The sequence below is a fragment of the Heteronotia binoei genome, chromosome 13 (assembly GCF_032191835.1).
Source record: "Heteronotia binoei isolate CCM8104 ecotype False Entrance Well chromosome 13, APGP_CSIRO_Hbin_v1, whole genome shotgun sequence".
NCBI lineage: Eukaryota > Metazoa > Chordata > Lepidosauria > Squamata > Gekkonidae > Heteronotia > Heteronotia binoei.
Window position 1 is genome coordinate 13,188,249 of NC_083235.1, and position 22,821 is coordinate 13,211,069.

General features: G+C 52.1%; 1 protein-coding gene across 1 annotated transcript in view; it reads left to right on the forward strand.

Annotated features, from left to right (window-relative positions):
* Positions 1-22,821, forward strand: part of FAM120C (family with sequence similarity 120 member C) — a 51,228-nt gene that overhangs the window by 24,599 nt on the left and 3,808 nt on the right. The window contains 9 exon segments of the mRNA XM_060252549.1: positions 3,219-3,304; positions 5,034-5,350; positions 7,469-7,754; positions 7,869-8,040; positions 9,671-9,920; positions 14,508-14,622; positions 15,494-15,703; positions 17,365-17,566; positions 22,115-22,253. Coding sequence (XP_060108532.1) covers positions 3,219-3,304; positions 5,034-5,350; positions 7,469-7,754; positions 7,869-8,040; positions 9,671-9,920; positions 14,508-14,622; positions 15,494-15,703; positions 17,365-17,566; positions 22,115-22,253 — 1,777 coding nt within the window.

Consider the following 22,821-nt stretch of genomic DNA (forward strand, 5'->3'; position numbering starts at 1 on the left):
TTATTAAGGCGTATGACTATCTTGTGTTAGAATCAGGGAATCACCGAGTTGGAAGGGGCCATAGAGACCATCTAGTCCAACCCCCCTGCTCAATGTAGGATCAGCTTAGAGCATCCCCGACAAGTGTCCGTCCAGCTGCTGCTTCAAGACTGCCAGTGAGGGGGAGCCCACCACCTCCCTCGGTAGCTGATTCCACTGTTGAACAACTTTTACTGCCAAAACATTTTTCCTAATGTCCAACCGGTACCTTCCCGCCCTTAATTTAACCCCATGATTGTGAGTCTTCTCCTCTGTTGCCAACAGGAACAGCTCCCTGCCCTCCTGTAAGTGACAGCCCTTTAAATCCTTCAAGAGAGTCATCGCGTCCCCCCTGGCGGATTCTGAGCTTACCCACCCCAACCTAGAGAACTCCTCACTCTGTCCTTAGCAGCGTTTCATGCATTTTGCATTAATAATCCTGCTTTCCCTCCCTAGTTGGGACTTAAAGCTCACCCAGGGTTCCTGCTCGCCACTCCATCCATCCGGCATGCCACACTGGCTCAGTTGGTACCGCCTCTCTGCTTCATAGCCGGAGTGGGAAGAGCTAGGAGGCTACCTCGGCAGCTACCACCTGCAGTTCCTGGGCTTAGTGTTTGGGGACATTCCTACCTTGTTCCCAAAAAGGCTGAGTGCTGGCAGATCTTTGAAACCCACTGTGCCTAAACCATGTTGGGGGAGGGACGGTGTCTCAGCGGTAGAGCATCTGCTTGGTAACAGAAGGTCCCAGGTTCAATCCACGGCATCTGCAGCTAAAAAGAGTCCAGGCAAATAGGCGTGAAAATCCTCAGCTTGAAACCCTGGAGAGCCGTTGCCAGTCTGAGTAGACAATACTGACTTTGATGGACCGAGGGTCTGATTCGCTATAAGGCAGCTTCATATGTTCATGTTCCGCCAGACCCTGAAGGATCTAGGAATGTCCATCGGAAGCTCATCTATGAGAGGAACCATGCTGGTGGACTCACCTGCCGTCGGCCTGAAGAAGCAAGCAGTGACTCGCAAAAGCTCGTGCCCTGTCACAAATTTCAGGGTGCCGCTGGACTCTTGCTCATTTTTGCATCCTAATTGGTCACTCTGGTGCTCATCTTTGGCTTCCTGCTTCTCCTCCAGGGCTTTGAACCAATAAGAACATAAGAGAAGCCATGTTGGATCAGGCCAGTGGCCCATCCAGTCCAACACTCTGTGCCATACAGTGGTCAAAATAACCAGGTGCCATCAGGAGGTCCATCAGTGGGGCCAGGACACTAGAAGCCCTCTCACTGTTGCCCCTCCCAAGCACCAAGAATACAGAGCATCACTACCGCAGACATAAGAACAGAAGAGAAGCCATGCTGGATCAGGCCAGTGGCCCATCCAGTCCAACACTCTGTGCCACACAGTGGTCAAAATAACCAGGTGCCATCAGGAGGTCCATCAGTGGGGCCAGGACACTAGAAGCCCTCTCACTGTTGCCCCTCCCAAGCACCAAGAATACAGAGCATCACTACCACAGACATAAGAACAGAAGAGAAGCCATGCTGGATCAGGCCAGTGGCACATCCAGCCCAACACTCTGGGTCACACAGTGGCCAAAATAACCAGGTGCCATCAGGAGGTCCATCAGTGGGGCCAGGACACTAGAAGCCCTCCCACTGTTGCCCCTCCCAAGCACCAAGAATATACATCATCACTTGCCCCAGACAGAGAGTTCCATCAATCCTTTTGATGTGGGCCTCAACCAAAGCCAAGAGACTGTCACCCAGTCAAAGCCCATGGAATGCTACTAGGTGGGAGGGGGTCAGCCAGCCTAGGTTTAAGAAGAGTGGAAGATAGCTTTTTCCCCTTTAGACAGGGACTTTGTGGCTCTGAGAAGGAACGTTAGCTTAACCAGGCTTCTATTTGGCTTTAGTTAGGGGTTGGGGGGTCAGCTTAGCAAAGAAAGCTTGTTTTAGCATGACAAGTAAGCATTCTGTTCGGACTCCGTTATTGTTAACTGGGGGGCGTAGATCAAGGTGGGTAGCCACAGTAGTCCTTGTCTATAGCAGTCTGGGCTTTTTCTGTCGCAGGAGCTCCTTTGCACATTAGGCCACACCTCCCTGATGTAGCCAATCCTCCAGAAGCTTACAGTAGGCCCTGTACGAAGAGCCCTGTAAGCTCTTGGAGGATTGGCTACATCGGGTGTGTGGCCTAATATGCAGGGGTGGAATTCTAGGAAAGCTCCTTTGCATATTAGGCCACACCTCCCTGATGTAGCCAGTCTTCCAAGAGTTTACAATAGGCCCTGTACGAAGAGCCCTGTAAGCTCTTGGAGGATTGGCTACATCAGGGGTGTGTGGCCTAATATGCAGGGGTGGAATTCTAGGAGAGCTCCTTTGCATATTAGGCCACACCTCCCTGATGTTGCCAATCCTCCAGAAGCTTACAGTAGGCCCTGTACGAAGAGCCCTTTCAGCTCTTGGAGGATTGGCTGCATCAGCGGAGTGTGGTCTGATATGCAAAGGAGTCCTTGCTACCAAAAAAAAAAAAGCCCTGATAGCAGTAGAAAAGGAGGAAGAGTTCAGTAGCCCCTGGAAGTCTTAACAAAATTTAGGGCAAGGTAGGAGCTTCTGAAGAAGTGAGCAGTGACTCCCGAAAGCTCACGCCCTGCCACAAATGTTGTCCGTCTGCCAGGCACTGCTGGAGTCTTGCTATGTTCTACCACTGCTGACGGATTAACGCAGCCGCCCGTTTTGATTTCGTTGGGCTTCCGTTCTTGAGGGAGCATTCAGGGTGAGGCCGGACCCAGCTGGTTGCTCTCCGTTAACGTGGAGCGCTCTCACGACATTCCGCTGAATCGTGTCCAATGCAGAGGAGCCCCCGGCAACGTTCCCTCTAAGCTGCGGAGTCTCGTGAGCAAAAATTCTACTTCGCAAGCTGCCGGCGTTAATGTTGTGAGCGAGCGGTTTGGCTCTTGCTTCAATTAGTTTGCTCTTGGGCCATCCTTCCTGAGACAAGACAAAAATGTTTGAGCTGGAGGCTAAAAAACTAGGAGCTAGCTCACGCTAACTCAGCTTAGAGGGAACACTTCTCCCTGGCAGGAGATATGGCATATGAAGCTTGTGAGTTTGAGAGATATCCTCCCCAGCTCTTTTAACACCCCCGGCAAGGTTGCACTGGGACTAAGAGTGCTTCCTGTGCATAACAAGGTGTCGATTCTGTTTCAGTCCCAGGTTTTGGGCCCAACCATTTTGGAGGGCCGGCACCGATGAATCGCAACCCGATGGTCCCGCTTCCTTCAGGGAAGGCCATGGTAAGTGCCTGGGCTGGCTTCAGTCGGACGGTTCGTTTGAGGCTGGTGTTCCGACTGCAACTCCATTTGTCAAGGGGACATCATCAATAAGGCCTTATTGCTCTTTGGGGGGGAACAGCACAGGCTCAAATGGCAAATCCTACAAGAAATATCTGGGAACTTTGGGGGTGGGGCCAGGAGCAAGGTTGCGTCAAGCACAGTTGAACTCCAGAGGGAGTTCTGGCCATCACGTCTAAAGGGACCGCACACCTTTGAAATGCCTTCCCTCCATTTGGAAATAACAAAGGACAGGGGCACCTTCTTTGGGAGCTCGTAGAATCAGACCCCCTGGTCCGATCCTTTTAAGTTTAAGTTTATTTCAATTTATATCCCACCCTTCCCACCGAAGCAGCTCAGGGCGGCTCACAACATATAAAATCTAACATAAATTTTGAATTTAAAACATTTCACACAGTTTGAAAACTCGGAGGGTGTTTTGAGGAGAGGCACTGGATGGCATACTGAAACCTTGATGCCCCTACCTCGAAAAACAGCCGCCCAAGATGCTCACAGATCAATTCTCCATTGTAGCCTATGGGAATCAGTCTCCGTAGGGTATAATGGAGCGCCCAGCAGACATTTCCCTCCCCTCCCCCAGCCCCGCTTTCAGATAACCCTGAAGTGGGGGGAGGGCCTCCAAACCTAACCTACAAGTAGTAAGAAGTGGAGTAAAATGGTAGACTGGAGTGGTCAGATCCTGCTTGGGAAGGTGGGGGACATGCTGTCAAATGTTTCCCCCAGGTATAAAGCCCATGGCAAGCAGTCTCCATCTCCAGTGCACCACGTTATACGTAGTTGAGCATTCCAGAGGTACGTCCACCTCCAACCGTCTGTGAATTCCAGCAGCTCCATCTGCCTCTGCCAACTCTGGGTTGGGGGGATACCTGCAGATTTGGGGGGGGGGGGGTGGAAGCTGTGAGTAGGCAGGATTTGGAAGGGGAGGGTCCTCAGCAGGATATAATCTCCTCCTCCAAAGCAGCTGTTTTCTCCAGGAGAACTGATCTCGGTCAGCTGGAGAGAATTTGCCATAGAGAGAGATCTCTAGGTGCTGCCTAGAGCAGAGGTGTCAAGCTCATTTGTTACTAGGCCAGGATCTGACATAAATGAGACCTTACCTGGGAGAACCGGGTTTGATTCCCCGCTCCTCCACTTGCAGCTGCTGGAATGGCCTTGGGTCAGCCGTAGCTCTGGCAGGAGTTGTCCTTGAAAGGGCAGCTTCTGTCGATGCTCTCTCAGCCCCACCCGCCTCACAGGGTGTCTGTTGTGGGGGAAGAAGATAAAGGAGATTGTGAGCCGCTGTGAGACTCTGATTCGGAGAGAAGGGCAGGGTATAAATCTGCAGCCTCCTTCTTCTTCGTGTTGGATCAGAGCAACAGCCCATCCAGCCTAACCCCTGTGCATCACACTGAGCAGAACAGAACTGCTGTAACCTTCAATTGAACAAAGCAGTGAGGGAGCAAAGAGACAGGGGCACTCCCAAGAGCTCAGGCTAGACATCTTAGCAACCCTCTCTGGATTGTTGTTAGCTGGGTGGGAGAAAGGAATAAACCGGGGACCTTCTAGATTCAGGGCAGGGTCTTTCCCCGCAGAGCGAGGGCACCTCCACTCGGGCCTCCGGCAGAATTCCTTTTTGAGAAGTGACCGTGACTACAGCATCCATCCCTTGCTTCTCTTTGCTTCTGTCTCCCAGTTTGCACCCCAGGTAGGGCCCAAGATGCAGTACCAACCACCTGCCCCACACGGCGGCGTTGGCACTTCCTCGTCTTTCCTCCCCGGCTCCGGCTCCAATTTTCTCTTCTCTCCTCACGGCCTGGCGGACGCAGCTCCTTTCCACGAGGACCTGGCCTCGAAGGGCGGACACTTCAACAACTGGCCCATGCCTTACGACTGCTGCCCTCCCAAGTTCCCCAACCACCACCTGAGCTCTAAGCCTTCTCCATCGTCCGGACCGGGGTCTTCGCCCTCCTCCTCCTCAGATGGGGAAGAACACAACGGAGCCAACTCCAAGTGAGTGGGGTCACGGCGGTGTCTCCGGGAGCACAAGACTCCTGAGATAACACGAGAACCAGTTGGTGTAGTGGTTAAGTGCGCGGACTTTCGCCTGGGAGAACTGGGATTGATTCCCCCACTCCTCCACTTGCAGCTACAAGATTGGCCTTGGGTCAGCCATAGCTCCTGCACAGCTGTCCTTGAAAGGGCAGCTTCTGTCAGAGCTCTCTCAGCCCCACCTACTTCACAGGATTTGATTCCCCACTCCTCCACTTGCAGCTGCTGGAATGGCCTTGGGTCAGCCATAGATCTCACAGAGCTGTCCTTGAAAGAGCACTTTCTGTCTGAGCTCTCTCAGCCCCACCTACCTCACGGGGTGTCTGTTGTGGGAGATGAAGACGAGGAGATTGTGAGCCATTCTGAGATTCAGAGTGAAAACTGGGGTATAAATCTACTATCTTCCTCTAGAGAGCCAGTTGGTGTAGTGGTTAAGTGTGCAGACTGTTACCTGGGAGATCCTGGTTTGATTCCCCACTTACAGCTGCTGGAATGGTCTTGGGTCAGCCATAGATCTTGCAGAGCTGTCCTTGAAAGGGCAGCTTCTGTGAGAGCTCTCTCAGCCCCACCCACCTCACAGGGTGCCTGTTGTGGGGGAGGAAGATAAATGAGATTGTGAGCCCCTCTTGAGATTCAGAGTGAAAACTGGGGTATAAATCCACTATCTTCCTCTAGAGTGCCAGTTGGTGTAGTGGTTAAGTGCGCAGACTCTTACCTGGGAGATCCGGGTTTGATTCCCCGCTCCTCCACTTAAAGCTGCTGGAATGGCCTTGGGTCAGCCACAGATCTCACAGAGCTGTCCTTGAAAGGGCAGCTTCTATCCGAGCTCTCTCAGCCCCACCTACCTCACAGGGTGTCTGTTGTGGGGGATGAAGATAGAGGAGATTGTGAGCTGCTCTGAGATTGAGAGTGAAGGGTGGGATATAAATCCAATATCATCATCATCTCCTCCTCCTCCCTCTCCCTGTGCAAGCGGCTGCAATACCTTCCGTGGGTGGAGTGAGCAGAGAGCAGTTTGCGGCTTTTCTCGGCTCTGATTGTGGTCCGTAATAGACTGTATGGTCTATAACAGGGTTCCCCAACGTGGTGCCCACCAGTACTTTCCTTGTCACTCTCTGAGCTTTTCCTAAAGCAGGGTTGGGGCTGTTGTAAAGCAGGGCTTGTTACCGGCTTCTCTCATTCAAATCAACAAGTTTTCCACTGGAGGGTGAGGGTGACCAGAAAGCAACCAGGCTTTCCTTAGCCCAGGGCAGTGTTCCCTCTCAGCTGAGTGAGTGTGAGCTAGTTCACAATTTTTTAGCCTCCATCTCACACATTTTTGTCTCAGCTCAGGAAGGATGACCCCCAGAGCATACGAATTAATGCAGTAGCTCACAACTTTAATGCCAGTAGCTCACAAAGTAGAATTTTTGCTTATAAGACTCCACAGCTTAGAGGGAACATTGGTCCAGGAGTGGCCAAGCTGTGCCTCTTTCACACATACTGTGTGGCTCTCAAAGCCCCCACTGTCCCATCAGCCAGCTTGGAGAAGGCATTTCTCTCTTTCAATCATTTCTTCAAGCTGAGCCAGCCAGCGGCTTGGAGAATGCATTTAAAGTTAAAGTTGCTTTCTTTCCATCTCTCTCTTCCCCTGTCTATTTGCTTTCCTGCCTGCCTGCCTCGCAGCTCTCAAACATCTGATGTTTATTCTACGTGGCTGTTATGTTAAGCAAGTTTGGCCACCCCTGCTTTCCTCACTGTGATTCCGTTCCCCCTTTGGGATTTACCTTCTTCCCAGAGAAGTGAGGAGGGAAGTATTCTGTTTGGCTCCGCCTCTTGAGGCAGACATTTTTGATTTGGCTCCGCTTCCTGCGGAAGCCCATTTTAGGGTGGCACTCACCGCAGCCTGTCAAAATTCCAGAGACGCCCACAGCCTTAAAAAGGTGTGTGGGGGGGAGATCCCTAATCTAGAGGATGCATAAGGCAATTTAGTAGACTGAAAACTTGCTGTGGGGGAAAGAGGGAAGAGGGTTCTAAGCTTAACAGCTCCTCCGAGACGCAGAACTACAGCTGCCTCCCCTTTTCCTCTCGTCCCTCCAGCCATGTGTCCGAAGCAGCGCCCCGCAAACACGGCTGGGAAGATTCCGGGGGTGAAAAGATGACGAACCAGGGGTGGGGCCAGCCGCCCGGCAGCTCCGGCAACTCGGAGAGGAACCACAGCGGGCCTGAGGCCCACATCCCCTCGCTGCTCTCCATGGCGACCCGCAACCACATGGACATCACCACCCCGCCCCTGCCCGCCGTTGCCCCCGAAGTGCTTCGCGTGGCCGAGCACCGGCATCGCCGGGGGCTTATGTACCCTTTCATCTACCACGTCCTCACCAAGGTGAGAGGGGCAGTCGGGTGAAAGGTGTCCTAAACGATGCCGGCTCTCTTTGGTGGGGGGAGCCTCGGGGGGGGCTGAGAAGCGCCATTCGCGGGTTCTCTCGCTCCCCTCCAGGGTGAGATCAAGGTCCCCGTGTGCATCGAAGACGAGTGCAACAGCGAACTGCCACCCGCAGCTGTCCTCTTCCGGGCCGCCCGGCAGTACGTCTACGGCGTCCTTTTCAGTGTGGCCGAGACGCAGCGGCGGATGGAGCGTCTGGCTGTGCGCAAGCGCATCCCTGTGGAAAGTAGGTGTCTCCTTGTGTCATTTGTTCAGTACGCGCTTGCTTCGTGCTTCAGTTCTGTGGTTCTCAGGAGCGTGAGGAGACCAACTGCCCCAAGGAGGACTGAGCGGTCGCTGAGAGATTTGAGAGCCAGTTTGGGGTAGTGGTTAAGAGCAGTGGGGAGCCAGATTTGATTCCCCGCTCCTCCACATGCGGCCAACTGAGTGACCTTCAGTCAGTCACAGCTCTCGCAGCCCCACCTACCTCATAGGGTGTCTGTTGTGGGGAGGGGAAGGGAAGGGAAAGGAGATTGAAAGCTGCTCTGAGACTCCAAGTGAAGGGTGGGGTATAAACCTAATCTCCTCGTCTCCTTCTTCTTCCTTGTTCTTCCTCTTCTTCTTGTTCTTCTTCCTTGTTCTTCCTCTTCTTCCTTCATCATCATCCTCCACTTCATCCTTCTTCCTTGTTCTTCCTCTTCTTCGTCTCCTTATTCTCCTTTTTCTTTTTTTCTCTTCCTCTTCTTCTTCCTTGTTCTTCCTCTTCTTCTCCTTCTTCTTCTTCCTCTTCTTCCTTCATCCTCCTCCTCCTCTTCTTCCTTGTTCTTCCTTCTTGTTCCTCTTCTTCTCCTTTTCTCTTCCTTTTCCTCTTCTTTCTTCTTCTACTTCTTCCTCTTCTTCTCCTTCTTCCTCTTCTTCCTTCATCCTCCTCCTCCTCTTCTTCCTTGTTCTTCCTTCTTGTTCCTCTTCTTCTCCTTTTCTCTTCCTTTTCCTCTTCTTTCTACTTCTTCTTCCTCTTCTTCTTCTTTTTTCTTCTCCTTCCTCTCCTTCCTCTTGCTTTTCTTCTTCTTCCCTCAATGTGGTGACTCCTTTTTTGGCATTCACCTTCCTTCCTTCCTTCCTTCTTTCCTTCCTTCCTTCCTTCCTTCCTTCCTTCCTTCCTTCCTTCCTTCCTTCCTTCCTTCCTTCCTTGTTCTTCCTCTTCTTCTCCTTCTTTCTTCTTCTTCCTCTTCTTCCTTCATCCTCCTCCTCCTCTTCTTCCTTGTTCTTCCTTCTTGTTCCTCTTCTTCTCCTTTTCTCTTCCTTTTCCTCTTCTTTCTTCTTCTACTTCTTCCTCTTCTTCTCCTTCTTCCTCTTCTTCCTTCATCCTCCTCCTCCTCTTCTTCCTTGTTCTTCCTTCTTCTTCCTCTTCTTCTTCTTTTTTCTTCTCCTTCCTCTCCTTCCTCTTGCTTTTCTTCTTCTTCCCTCAATGTGGTGACTCCTTTTTTGGCATTCACCTTCCTTCCTTCCTTCCTTCCTTCCTTCCTTCCTTCCTTCCTTCCTTCCTTCCTTCCTTCCTTCCTTCCTTCCTTCCTTGTCCTGCAGCTCTCAATCATCGGCCGTTTTTTCTATGCAGCTGTTGCATTAAGCAAGTTTGGCTACCCCTGTTCTACATAGACTGGAGGTGTTTTCAGGTTTAGCAGCTATGCTAGAAGTCAGACAGGTTGGCCACCGTTGGTGCCCGCAATCCTAGTGTTGGGATCCACCCTGCCTGGGTTGGGTTCCTTCCATTTACGTGAACGTGGGGGGAACCTCTCCCACGCCTCCTGGAACCTGCCGCTGCACCAACGGTTCTGTCTTTAAGGACCAGGCGAGGCCTCCTCTCCTTTCCTCCGCAGCTCCTCCCATCATTGTCAAGGAGTGGTCGGCCTACAAGGGGAAATCTCCTCAGACTCCAGAGTTGGTCTCGGCCCTGGCCTTCCGGGAGTGGACCTGCCCCAACCTCAAGAAGCTGTGGCTCGGCAAAGCGGTGGAGGACAAGAACCGGCGCATGAGGGCCTTCCTGGCCTGCATGAAGTCGGACACGCCCGGCATGCTCAATCCCGCCAATGTCCCCACGCACCTGCTGCTGATGTGCTGCGTGCTCCGGTGAGTGGGGCACAGGAGCCAGGAGTAGGGCATTGAGAGGGGTCACGACTTGGGCACGCTCATGACTTGCAGAGGCTCAATCTAGTCCAGCCTCCTGTCTCACACAATGGCCAGCCAGTTCCTCTGGAGGGTCAACAAAGTACGCAGAAGCCACAGCCTTCATTAGAACATAAGAAGAGCCCTGCTGGATCTGACCAGTGGTCCATCTAGTCCAGCATCCCGCCTCACACAGTGGCCAGCCAGTTCCTCTGGAGGGCAAAGAACAGGGCAGAGAGACCAAGGCCTCCATAAGAACATTAGAAGCGCCCTGCTGGATCAGATCTGTAGTCCATCTAGTCCAGCATCCTGTCTCACACAGTGGCCAGCCAGTTCCTCTGGAGGGCAAAGAACAGGGCAGAGAGACCAAGGCCTCAGTAAGAACATTAGAAGAGCCCTGCTGGATCAGATCTATAGTCCATCTAGTCCAGCATCCTGCCTCACACAGTGGCTGACCAGTTCCTCTGGAGGGCCAGCAACAGGGCAGAGAGGCTGAGGCCTTCATGAGAACATCAGAAGAGCACTGCTGGATCAGACTAATAGTCCATTTAGTCCAGCATCCCACCTCACACAGTGGTCAGCCAGTTGCTGTGGAGGGCCAACAACAGGGCAGAGAGGCCGAGGCCTTCTTAAGAACATCAGAAGAGCCCTGCTGGATCAGACCAGGGGTCCATCTAGTCCAGCATCCTGTCTCACACAGTGGCCAACCAGTTCCTCTGGAGGGCCATCAACAGGGCAGAGAGGCCAAGGCCTTCATAAGAACATCAGAAGAGCTCTGCTGGATCAGACCAGGGGTCCATCTAGTCCAGCATCCTGCCTCACACAGTGGCCAACCAGTTCCTCTGGAGGGCTAACAACAGGGCAGAGAGGCCGAGGTCTTCCCCTGAGGTTGTCACGTGACCTGGCACTGGGATTCAGAGGATCAGTCCTTCTGAACATGGAGGTTCCTCTCAGTTACCGTAACTAGTAGCCATTGATACACTTATCCTCCATTAATCTATCTAAGCACCTTTGGAAACTGTTATTCCTGTGGCCCATCAGTACATCGCCTGGCAGCAAATTCCACATTTTAAATCCTTTCTGCGTCAAGTAGTATTTCCGTTCTTAACCTATTGCCCGTCAGCTTCATGGGATGCCCTCGAATTCTAGTATTTTGGGAGAGGGAGAGAGACCTGTCAACTTTCTCCTCTCCATTCATAATTTTATAAACCTCTATAATGCCCGCCCCCCCCCTACTTGCCTCCTTAGTTGCCTCTTTTCTAAACGCAGAAGTCCCACCAGACTCTTCAGCCTTTCCGGATAGGGAAGGTGCTCTAACTCCACCTTGCTCGCCCTCCTCTGCACTTTTCCCAGCTCTCTTTCGTTTGTAGTATTTTGCCGGGCTGTTCCCAGAGCCTTTTTTTGTAGCAGGAGCTTCTTTGCCCATTAGGCCACACACCCCTGATGCAGCCAATCCTCCAAGAGCTTACAGGGCTCTTCGTACAGGGCCTACTGTCAGCTCTTGGAGGGTTGGCTACATCAGGGGGTGTGACCTAATATGCAACAAAAAAGGCCCTGCTACAAAAAAAGCCCTGGCTGTTCCTTTACAATTTAGTCTTTTTGCAAGGAAGACTGGAGAGTGGGTGCCTTCCTCACCTCGCCGGGCAGCCTGATCCGCAAGGCGGGGGACGCTTTGAGGGCTGAAGATTTTGGTTGGAGTTCTGGGTGTCAAAGACCCTCTGCGTGCAGTCTGATGCAGTTACTGGTCCTGGATCAGGGGCTCTTCTGTGTAGCTGTCTCCTTCCCTCATATGACACATTTAATCCCGTTCCTCCCTTCCCAGAGTTCAGGCCAGTGGGCTTTCTATAATGAACTAGTTGTCCAGTGTCAGCACCAGGGGTGGAATTCTAGCAGGAGCTTCTTTGCATATTAGGCCGCACCCCCCTGGTGTAGCCAGTCCTCCAAGAGCTTGCAAGGTTCTTTTTTTTGGTAAGCTGCTGGAGGATTGGCTGCATCAGGGGGTGTGGCCTAATATGCAAAGGAGCGCCCACTAGAATTCCACCCTTAGTTAGCACACCTTCAAAAGCAGCTTAGTGAAACGACATCGGGGGGTGGGGGGTGGGACTGTACGATGCCGAACAGGAAACAGTCCAAGAGCAGTCCAGAGTAGCATTCATGAAAGGATCACAGTGTTTGTCTGCATCAGCTCTTCCTTATGGGAGTAGCTCATGCACAAAGACAGACCTGTTCTCTGTGCACAGGCCTCTGAAAAGATTGCTTGGATTTGTCCCAACACTGATTTTTTTTCCCTCCCCATATAAATATATATATTTTTGGCATTGTGATTATCTGTTAATGCCACCTCGCTTGGAGTACTTGATACACGCTTGACTCTCAGAACGAAAGACGGTGGCGGACAAAAGATCGGGACTGAGATATGGGTACAGAAAGGTTGTTGTGCAAATAAACCAAGCAAGACTTTCTTGGGGGGGGGGGTGGAATGTAAGATATGGGAATGTATTTATTCACAAGGTTTCTTTCTCTACTGGAGAAAGCAACGTCAAAGCAAGGTCAAAATACAAAAGATCAGCAAAAATCCCCTGAGGTGCTATAACGCCTAACACAACTAAAGGTTTTTTTTAAAAAAAATCTTAAACATGCTTAAAATGTTAGCACTTGTTGGTCTGAAAGGTGCTTTCTTTGTATCTCTCTCATGGTATCCAGGGAACTTGGAGAAAGGTGCTTTCTTTCTATTTCTCCCATAGTATCCAGGGAACTCGCTTTTTCCTTCCTTCCTCAGGGGACAGGAGGGGGAGGAGCTTCAGCCAATAGAAGAAAGAAAGGCTTGGCTCAGTAGCTTTGCTGTGCGATTGAGCCTGGAAAAGCAAGCTCTGCCTCCTCCACCCCTTTCTCCACAAGGGAGGAGCCTCAGCCAATGGAGAGAATAGAGGTTTTGCTCTGTAACTCCTTTGCACTTGAGCAAGCCTGGCAAAGCAAGCTGTGATGCAGAAGGAAGCAAGAGAGAGGGAGAAGGAAGCAGATGACAGCCAGTTGCTGGGGCTGCATGTTTGACACCCCTGAGCTAGATAGAATAGTGAGGTCAGCAGCACCTTCTTTTCTGATAAGGTGTCATTCATTGCTTGTTTCCCGTTGCTAGGCTTACGGCAGTATCCTGCTTCTTCTCAGAAGCTCCACAGCTTTTCATCTTTCTTTCTGACCGGTTTGGTTGTAGCGATTTAGTGCACAGACTCTTAATCTGGGAGAACCAAGTTTGGTTCCCCACTCCTCCTCCACGTGCAATTTCTGGTGTGACCTTGGGTCAGTCACAAGATCTCTCAGAACTGCTTTCTCAAGGGCAGTTCTCAAAAAAGTTCTTTTAGCCCCACCTACCTCACAGGGTGTCTGTTTATTTATTTTATTTTTATTTTATGACTTCTATCCCACCCTTCCCAACAAATGGCTCAGGGCGGCTGTTGTGGGGAGGGAAAGGGAAAGAAGATTGTAAGCCATGGGTAGCAAACGTGCAGTTGGGGGGCCGAATCAGGCCCCCAGAGGGCTCCTATCAGGCCCCCAAGCAACTGTGATCTGCTTCCTTCTCCCTCTCTTTTGCTTCCTTCTGCATCACAGCTTGCTTTACAAAGCTTGCTCAATTGCACAGGAGCTACAGAGCAAAACCTCTATTTTCTCCATTTGCTGAGGCTCCTCCCTTGGGGAAGAAGGGGGGGGGGGGAGAGACGGAGCTTGCTTTGCAAGGCTCTCTTGATTGCACAGCAAAGCTACTAAGCCAAGCCTCTTTTCCTTCAATTGACTGAGGCTCCCCCCCAGCCCCTGCAAGTCCTTGGGGAAGGAAGGAAGGAAGGAAAGAGCCGGAGCTTCCTTTGCCCAGTTGCCTGGTTCCCATTGGAGAAATACAAAGAAAGCATCTTTAAGACCAATGAGTGCTCACATTTTAAGCATGTTTTAAGGTGTTTTTTTCAAAAATATGCTTGTTTTTCTGTGTCCTTTAAAAGTTTATATATCTACTACCTAATCTTAAATGGGCACACATACGGTCTGGCCCAACATGACCTCATTTGTGTCAGATCCGGCCCTCATAGCAAATGGGTTCGACACCCCTGTTTGTAAGCCACTCTGAGACTCTTGAGTGAAGGGTGGGGTATAAATCCAATAATCTCCTCCTCCCAGCTAGCGATTTGGTAGGACCCTATGTCTGCCTGTCCTTTTTAGTATCAAGTACAGTAATTCCTGAATAAAACTTTAATCTCCGCTTTGCTCAGTTCACGCACCTCTGCTGCATTAATGCCTCTCCCAATAAGAATACAGAGTGCAGGAGCTCATTTGCATGTTAGGCCACCCCCACCCCCCCTGCTGTTAGGCTAGCTTGGAACTGCGTTCCTGCTAAAAAAAAAAAGCCTCGACAACACAAAATCCCACCTTGTAAGCCTCTGCCCATCCCAAGGCACAACAGAATAAGAAGACGGGAAGTTTTCTTGGCCCGTGTTTGTGGGCGCATGCACCTGCCCCTCAGCTTTCTGTTCCTACCAATAAGACAGCCTCTCTTTTCTGTCTCAGGTACATGATCCAATGGCCTGGAAGTCGGATTCTGCACAGACACGAGTTGGATGCCTTCCTGGCCCAGGCCGTGTCTGCTCAGCTCTATGAGCCAGATCAGCTTCAGGAACTAAAGGTAAGGGACAACATAAGAGAAGCCATGTTGGATCAGGCCAATAGCCCATCCAGTTCAACCCTCTGTGTCACACAGTGGCCAGAAACACCCAGGTGTCATCAGGAGGTCCATCAGTGGGGCCAGGACACTAGGAGCCCTCCCACTGTGCCCCCCCCACAAGCACCAAGAATACAGAGCATCACTGGCCTATGAGGAAAGGTTGAAGGAGTTCTGTGAGGAAAGGTTGATGAAGCTGGAAGCTGGGGATGGTTAGCCTGGAGAGGAGGCGGCTGAGAGGTGATAGGATCACCATCTTCAAGTACTTGAAGGGCTGTCATATAGAGGATGGTGTGGAAATGTTTTCTATGGCCCCAGAAGGTAGAACCAGAACCAACAGGTTAAAATTAAAAGAGTTTCCGACTCAACATCAGGAAGAACTTCCTGACCATTAGAGCAATTCCTCAGTGGAACAGGCTTCCTCGGGAGGTGGTGGGCTCTCCTTCCTTGGAGGTTTTGAAACAGAGGCTAGATGGCCATCTGACAGCAATGAAGATCCTGTGAATTTAGGGGGAGATGTTTGTGAATTTCCTGCATTGTGCAGGGGGTTGGACTAGACCCTGGAGGTCCCTTCCAACTCTATGATTCTATGATTCTGGCCCAGCCATAAGAACATAAGAAGAGTTCCTCCTGCAAAGGAGTTCTTGCTACAAAAAAAGCCCTGTATCCTCTCTCTAGTCTCTTATCGACCTCTGTGGTAAAGAGCTTGCAAGCCTGCCTGTTTCCTCCTGGTAGCCTATGTTGAGATGCTAAAAAAACAGGGGTGGGGGAAAGGAGGAACTGGTTTCTGACATGATCCCCTGTTGAAGCTCCAAGCACATTGCTTCTTTTGCAGATTGAGAAACTGGATGTCCGCGGGGTTCAGCTGGCCGCTCTGTTTATGAGTGGGGTGGACACGGCCCTCTTTGCCAATGATGCTTGCGGCCAGCCTGTGCCCTGGGAGCACTGTTGCCCGTGGATCTACTTTGACGGGAAGCTCTTCCAGAGCAAGCTGATCAAAGCCACGCGGGAGAAGGCGCCTCTCATCGACCTCTGTGACGGACAGGTAAAGACCGGCTCCCTCGGAAGAGGACGGATGATCAGACCAGAACCAGTGGGTTGAAATTAGATCAGAAGAGTTTCCGGATCAACATTAGGAAGAACTTCCTGACCGTTAGAGGCGTTCCTCAGTGGAACAGGCTTCCTCGGGAGGTGGTGGGCTCTCCTTCCTTGGAGGTTTTGAAACAGAGGCTGGATGGCCATCTGACAGCAATGAAGATCCTGTGATTTAGGGGGAGATGTTTGTGAGTTTCCTGCATTGTGCAGGGGGTTGGACTAGATGGCCCTGGAGGTTCCGTCCAACTCTAGGATTCTATTAGGAAGAACTTCCTGACCGTTAGAGCCGTTCTTCAGTGGAACAGGCTTCCTCGGGAGGTGGTGGGCTCTCCTTCCTTGGAGGTTTTTCAACAGAGGCTGGATGGCCATCTGACAGCAATGCTGATTCTGTGAAATTGGGGGAGGTATTTGTGAATGTCTTGCATTCTGCAGGGGGTTGGACTGGATCTCTGGAGGTCCCTTCCAACTCTATGATTCTAATGAATAATGATAATAATTATCGTTATGGCAGTGTGTGTAGTATAAGGCAGGAGATCCTAAGATTGTCCGGCAGCCAGAAATCCTAGCTCGCTTGGCGTTGTGCACCACTAGGTGGCGAGCTAGACTTTTTTTAAGGCAAGATATGTTTCAGAAATAGTTTGCCATTATCTGCTTCTGCATGCCGGCCCTGGACTTTCTTGGAGGTCTCCCATCCAAATAGTAGCCAAGGCCGATTCTGCTTAGCTTCCAAGACCTGGCGAGATGAGGCTAGCCTGGGCGATCCAGGTCAGGCCAGGCCACGGTTAGAACTTGGAATCAGAGACCACTGAGGAGGACTGGGGTTGCTGTGCAGAGGCAGGCAGGGGCAAACCACCTCTGCTCACCTCTTACCTTGAAAGCCTCATGAGGTCAAAGTTGCCTTGCGTGAGCTGGAACTTGAGGGCAGATAAACGGCTTGAGAATATTCCTGGTAGCATGTGAATACAAAGGAGTCACGACTCAGAGGGGTCTTACCAAATCGCTGCCACCGCTCTGGGTTAAGGGTTCCCCTTGAGAAGGCCCAGAGTTCGCTCCCAAGCCCTTCAGGCCTCCCTCAGCTTTGACCAAATAATGGGTGTGAGGACCAGGCAGAGTGAACAACAGAAAAAGGTTTATTTTAAGGTCAGTGCAATGTAAACAAAAAAGGTGCATAAAACAGTAAAAGGGGTGAAGGGAAAAATAACCAAATGCTCTAACGCGTCTGAACTTACTGTCCCTGACTGTCTCAGTCAGACCTGGGCCTACTCACCCTACCTCACAGAGTAAGGGTCTCTCCCTGGCAGCAGCTCTTCCTCCGCTCTGCCTCCTAGGAAAAGAACACCCGGGGCTTGGCCTTTATATATTCTCTTCCCAGGCCCCACCCCTCTCTGGGCCTGTTTCCTTTCAAAACCCTTGCTACCCAATCAGAGGGGATCCTGGGAGATGTAGGCTTTTCCTAGTAACTCCTAAGCAGGCTTCCCTGGGGCCTGCAGGCCTCGCTAGGCCCAGGATCGTGACAAAAGGTCTTGTATCTTACCATTCTGTCTGTATGCAAATAAGAAAATCAGATGGTAATTTTTGTCACATCTTTCTCCTGTGCTGCATCCTCCACAGAGCGAGCAAGTCTCCAAAGTGGAAAAGATGAGGCAGAGCATCCTGGAAGGCATCAATTTCAACCGCCAGGCTCCGCCCCCTCTCCTCCCCCCTCCTCCCTTCATGTCCTCAATGGCCCCAGCCTTTTATCCGATGCCTGTCTACCCTCGCACGATCGGCTCTGTTCCACCACCAGCCCCTGGAAGGACGAGAGGCTTCACAGGTGAGTGGGGGTATGCTCCTCGTGGCCTCTACTGCACACATCACCTCCAGGGAGCTCTCTGTGCTGTAGACGTCCCTGCTGGATCAGGCCATCCAGTTCAGCATCCCGTCTCTCACAGGGGTCCATCTAGCCGCCCTGAGCCTGCTTTGGCGGGGGAGGGCGGGATACAAATAAAATTTTACTTACTTACTTTACTTACAGCATCCTGTTTCACACAGTGGTCAGCCAGTTCCTCCGGAGGGCCAGCAACAGGGCAGAGAGGCTGAGGCCTTCATAAGAACATCAGAAGAGCCCTGCTGGATCAGACCAGTGGTCCATCCAGTCCAGCATCCTGTCCCATACACTGGCTGACCAGTTCCTCCGGAGGGCCAGCAACAGGGCAGAGAGGCTGAGGCCTTCATAAGAACGTCAGAAGAGCCCTGCTGGATCAGACCAGGGGTCCCTCTAGTCCAGCATCCTGCTTCACACAGTGGCCAGCCAGTTCCTCTGGAGGGCCAACAACAGGGCAGAGAGGCTGAGGCCTTCATAAGAACGTCAGAAGAGCCCTGCTGGATCAGACCAGGGGTCCCTCTAGTCCAGCATCCTGCTTCACACAGTGGCCAGCCAGTTCCTCTGGAGGGCCAACAACAGGGCAGAGAGGCTGAGGCCTTCATAAGAACGTCAGAAGAGCCCTGCTGGATCAGACCAGGGGTCCCTCTACTCCAGCATCCTGCTTCACACAGTGGCCAGCCAGTTCCTCTGGAGGGCCAACAACAGGGCAGAGAGGCTGAGGCCTTCATAAGAACGTCAGAAGAGCCCTGCTGGATCAGACCAGGGGTCCCTCTAGTCCAGCATCCTGCTTCACACAGTGGCCAGCCAGTTCCTCTGGAGGGCCAACAACAGGGCAGAGAGGCTGAGGCCTTCATAAGAACATCAGAAGAGCCCTGCTGGATCAGACCAGTGGTCCACCTAGTCCAGTATCTTGTCTCACACAGTGGCCAATCAGTTCTTCTGGAGGGCCAACAACAGGGCAGAGAGGCTGAGGCCTTCATAAGAACATCAGAAGAGCCCTGCTGGATCAGACCAGTAGTCTATCTAGTTCAGCATCCTGCTTCACACAGTGGCCAGCCAGTTCCTCTGGAGGGCCAACAACAGGGCAGAGAGGCTGAGGCCTTCATAAGAACATCAGAAGAGCCCTGCTGGATCAGACCAGTAGTCTATCTAGTTCAGCATCCTGCTTCACACAGTGGCCAGCCAGTTCCTCTGGAGGGCCAACAACAGGGCAGAGAGGCTGAGGCCTTCATAAGAACGTCAGAAGAGCCCTGCTGGATCAGACCAGGGGTCCCTCTAGTCCAGCATCCTGCTTCACACAGTGGCCAGCCAGTTCCTCTGGAGGGCCAACAACAGGGCAGAGAGGCTGAGGCCTTCATAAGAACGTCAGAAGAGCCCTGCTGGATCAGACCAGGGGTCCCTCTAGTCCAGCATCCTGCTTCACACAGTGGCCAGCCAGTTCCTCTGGAGGGCCAACAACAGGGCAGAGAGGCCGAGGCCTTCATAAGAACGTCAGAAGAGCCCTGCTGGATCAGACCAGGGGTCCCTCTAGTCCAGCATCCTGCTTCACACAGTGGCCAGCCAGTTCCTCTGGAGGGCCAACAACAGGGCAGAGAGGCTGAGGCCTTCATAAGAACGTCAGAAGAGCCCTGCTGGATCAGACCAGGGGTCCCTCTAGTCCAGCATCCTGCTTCACACAGTGGCCAGCCAGTTCCTCTGGAGGGCCAACAACAGGGCAGAGAGGCTGAGGCCTTCATAAGAACGTCAGAAGAGCCCTGCTGGATCAGACCAGGGGTCCCTCTACTCCAGCATCCTGCTTCACACAGTGGCCAGCCAGTTCCTCTGGAGGGCCAACAACAGGGCAGAGAGGCTGAGGCCTTCATAAGAACGTCAGAAGAGCCCTGCTGGATCAGACCAGGGGTCCCTCTAGTCCAGCATCCTGCTTCACACAGTGGCCAGCCAGTTCCTCTGGAGGGCCAACAACAGGGCAGAGAGGCTGAGGCCTTCATAAGAACATCAGAAGAGCCCTGCTGGATCAGACCAGTGGTCCACCTAGTCCAGTATCTTGTCTCACACAGTGGCCAATCAGTTCTTCTGGAGGGCCAACAACAGGGCAGAGAGGCTGAGGCCTTCATAAGAACATCAGAAGAGCCCTGCTGGATCAGACCAGTAGTCTATCTAGTTCAGCATCCTGCTTCACACAGTGGCCAGCCAGTTCCTCTGGAGGGCCAACAACAGGGCAGAGAGGCTGAGGCCTTCATAAGAACATCAGAAGAGCCCTGCTGGATCAGACCAGTAGTCTATCTAGTTCAGCATCCTGCTTCACACAGTGGCCAGCCAGTTCCTCTGGAGGGCCAACAACAGGGCAGAGAGGCTGAGGCCTTCATAAGAACGTCAGAAGAGCCCTGCTGGATCAGACCAGGGGTCCCTCTAGTCCAGCATCCTGCTTCACACAGTGGCCAGCCAGTTCCTCTGGAGGGCCAACAACAGGGCAGAGAGGCCGAGGCCTTCATAAGAACGTCAGAAGAGCCCTGCTGGATCAGACCAGGGGTCCCTCTAGTCCAGCATCCTGCTTCACACAGTGGCCAGCCAGTTCCTCTGGAGGGCCAACAACAGGGCAGAGAGGCTGAGGCCTTCATAAGAACATCAGAAGAGCCCTGCTGGATCAGACCAGTAGTCTATCTAGTTCAGCATCCTGCTTCACACAGTGGCCAGCCAGTTCCTCTGGAGGGCCAACAACGGGGCAGAGAGGCTGAGGCCTTCATAAGAACGTCAGAAGAGCCCTGCTGGATCAGTCCAGGGGTCCCTCTAGTCCAGCATCCTGCTTCACACAGTGGCCAGCCAGTTCCTCTGGAGGGCCAACAACAGGACACAGAGGTCAAGGCCTTCCCCCCATGCTGCCTCCTGGCACTAGGATTCAGGAGCTGACTTCCTCTGGATGTCATAGTTCCCTTTAGTTGCCCTAACTAATAGCCACGGATAGTCCTGTCCAGTGTTCCCTCTAAGCTGTGGAGTCTTGTGAGCAGAAATTCTACTTTGTGAGCTACTGGCATGAATGTTGTGAGCTGCTGCATAAATTAGTTTGCTCTGGGGGCATTTTTTGTGAACGAAGATAAAAATGGATGAGCCAGAGGCTAAAAAACTGTGAGCTAGCTCACACTAACTCAGCTAAGAGGGAAGACTGGTCCTGTCCTACATTCGCATTGAGGACACAGGTCTCAAGCACGCATGCAATGAGACCCTTGTGCGTGACTGCTGTCTGCCAACGCCATAACACTAGGGTCGGTTTCTATTTGTTGAGTACCACTCTTAAGCTGGGCTTTTTTTGCAACAGGAACTCCTTTGTAGAATAGGCTGCACACCCCGGATGTAGCCAATCCTCCAAGAGCTTACAGGGCTCTTCGTACAGGACCTGCTGTAAGCTCCAGGAGGATCGGCTGCATCAGGGGTGTGCAGCCTATTCTAAAAGGAGTTCCTGCTACCAAAAAAAACCCCTTCTCATAGGGGCGTGGGAGGAGGAATCTGGAATGCTGCCTTCAGAGAGGGCTACACCGAACAAAGCAACTCTGCACTGGCTTTCAGAAGCCAACGCGTATGGGAACTAGGAACTGCAGAAAATCCTAACATTCCCCTGCCACCAGTGGGGGGGTGGGATGTTACCAGAACCAGGTTGGGAAAGTCATGGAGATTTGGGGGTGGAGCCTGGGGTGGCGGGTGCAGCGCCTTAGAGCCCATCCTCCAAAGCAGCCATTTTCTCCTGGAGAACTTGATCTCCATAGTCTGGAGACGAGCTGTAATGTCGGGAGATCCTCAGGCCTCAGTCGGTGGCTGGTTTTCCTGCCTCCGATGATGGGATCACATGGCCCTGGTTATCGATCGTTGTCTCCGGCAGCGATCCCTTCATTGTTTCCAGTCACACCATCATTGCGAATTTGTTGGGCTTCTCTCCCCCGACTTCTGCCAAGAAGACACTGCACACGCACGAACGTGCATGGATTCATATGAATACATTTATTCTTCCTCCGTCCCAAGCCCTTTACTCCCTTTCGCACAAGACAAGAACTTGTGGACACTCAATGAAATTGCTGAGCAGCTGGGTTAAAATGGATGAAAGGAAACACTTCACCCAGAGGGTGATTAACACATGGAATTCACTGTCACAGGATATGGTGGCGGCTACAAATATAGCAGCTTCAAAAGGGGATTGGATCAACATCTGGAGCAGAGGTCCATCAGTATTTTGTTGGAACTCTCTGTCTGGGGCAGTGATGCTCTGTATTCTTGGTGCTGGGGGGGCACAGTGGGAGGGCTTCTAGTGTCCTGGTCCCACTGATGGACCTCCTGATGGCACCTGGGTTTTTTTGGCCACTGTGTGACACAGAGTGTTGGACTGGATGGGCCACTAGCCTGATCCAACATGGCTTCTCTTACATCTTTTACCTTTGGCCCCTCGAAATGACCCGATCAGGCGGCAGCTTATCTCCATTCACCTCCCCTTCGTCTCTTCCATTCGTCTAGGCCTCCATCCGATCCCACCCCAAGGAGGCAAACTGGAGATCGCTGGCATGGTGGTGGGCCAGTGGGCTGGCAGCAAACCGTCCCGGGGCCAAGGTTCCTTCGGCATGCAGGTGGTGTCGGTGGGAGGTCCGGGGAAAGGGTAAGTTCTGCTGGAGCAGTCACTTTGGGTTTGACCGGCTGCCATCAGGAAGCGTCTTTTCTCTCCTCAGCAGATGCTGCAGCAGCTAGGTGAGGGCAGGAGGTGGGATCTGGCTGCTGCAGAGAGAGAAATGCAAAGCGGTTAGAAAAGGGAGAACCAGTAAAGTAGGGATCAACGGGTACCATCGCATCGTTAAAAAGTGCTTTTTCCCCTTGAAATCCCTGGAACGTAAAGCCGATCAAAGATTTTTTTTAGACTTGTTATCTGTCTTTTAAAACAGGTTGATTCTATATATCTGAATATGCCCAGGGATTTTTTTGTAGCAGGAATTCCTTTGCATATTAGGCCATGCCCCCGTGATGTAGCCATTCCGCCAAGAGCTTACAGGGCTCTTCGTACAGGGCCTTCTGTAAGCTCCAGGAGGATCGGCTACATCAGGGGGTGTGGCCTAATATGCAAAGGAGCTCTCCTAGAATTCCACCCCTGCATACTAGGCCACACACCCCTGACAAAGCCAATCCTCCAAGAGCTTACAGGGCTCTTTGTACAGGGCCTACTGTCAGCTCCA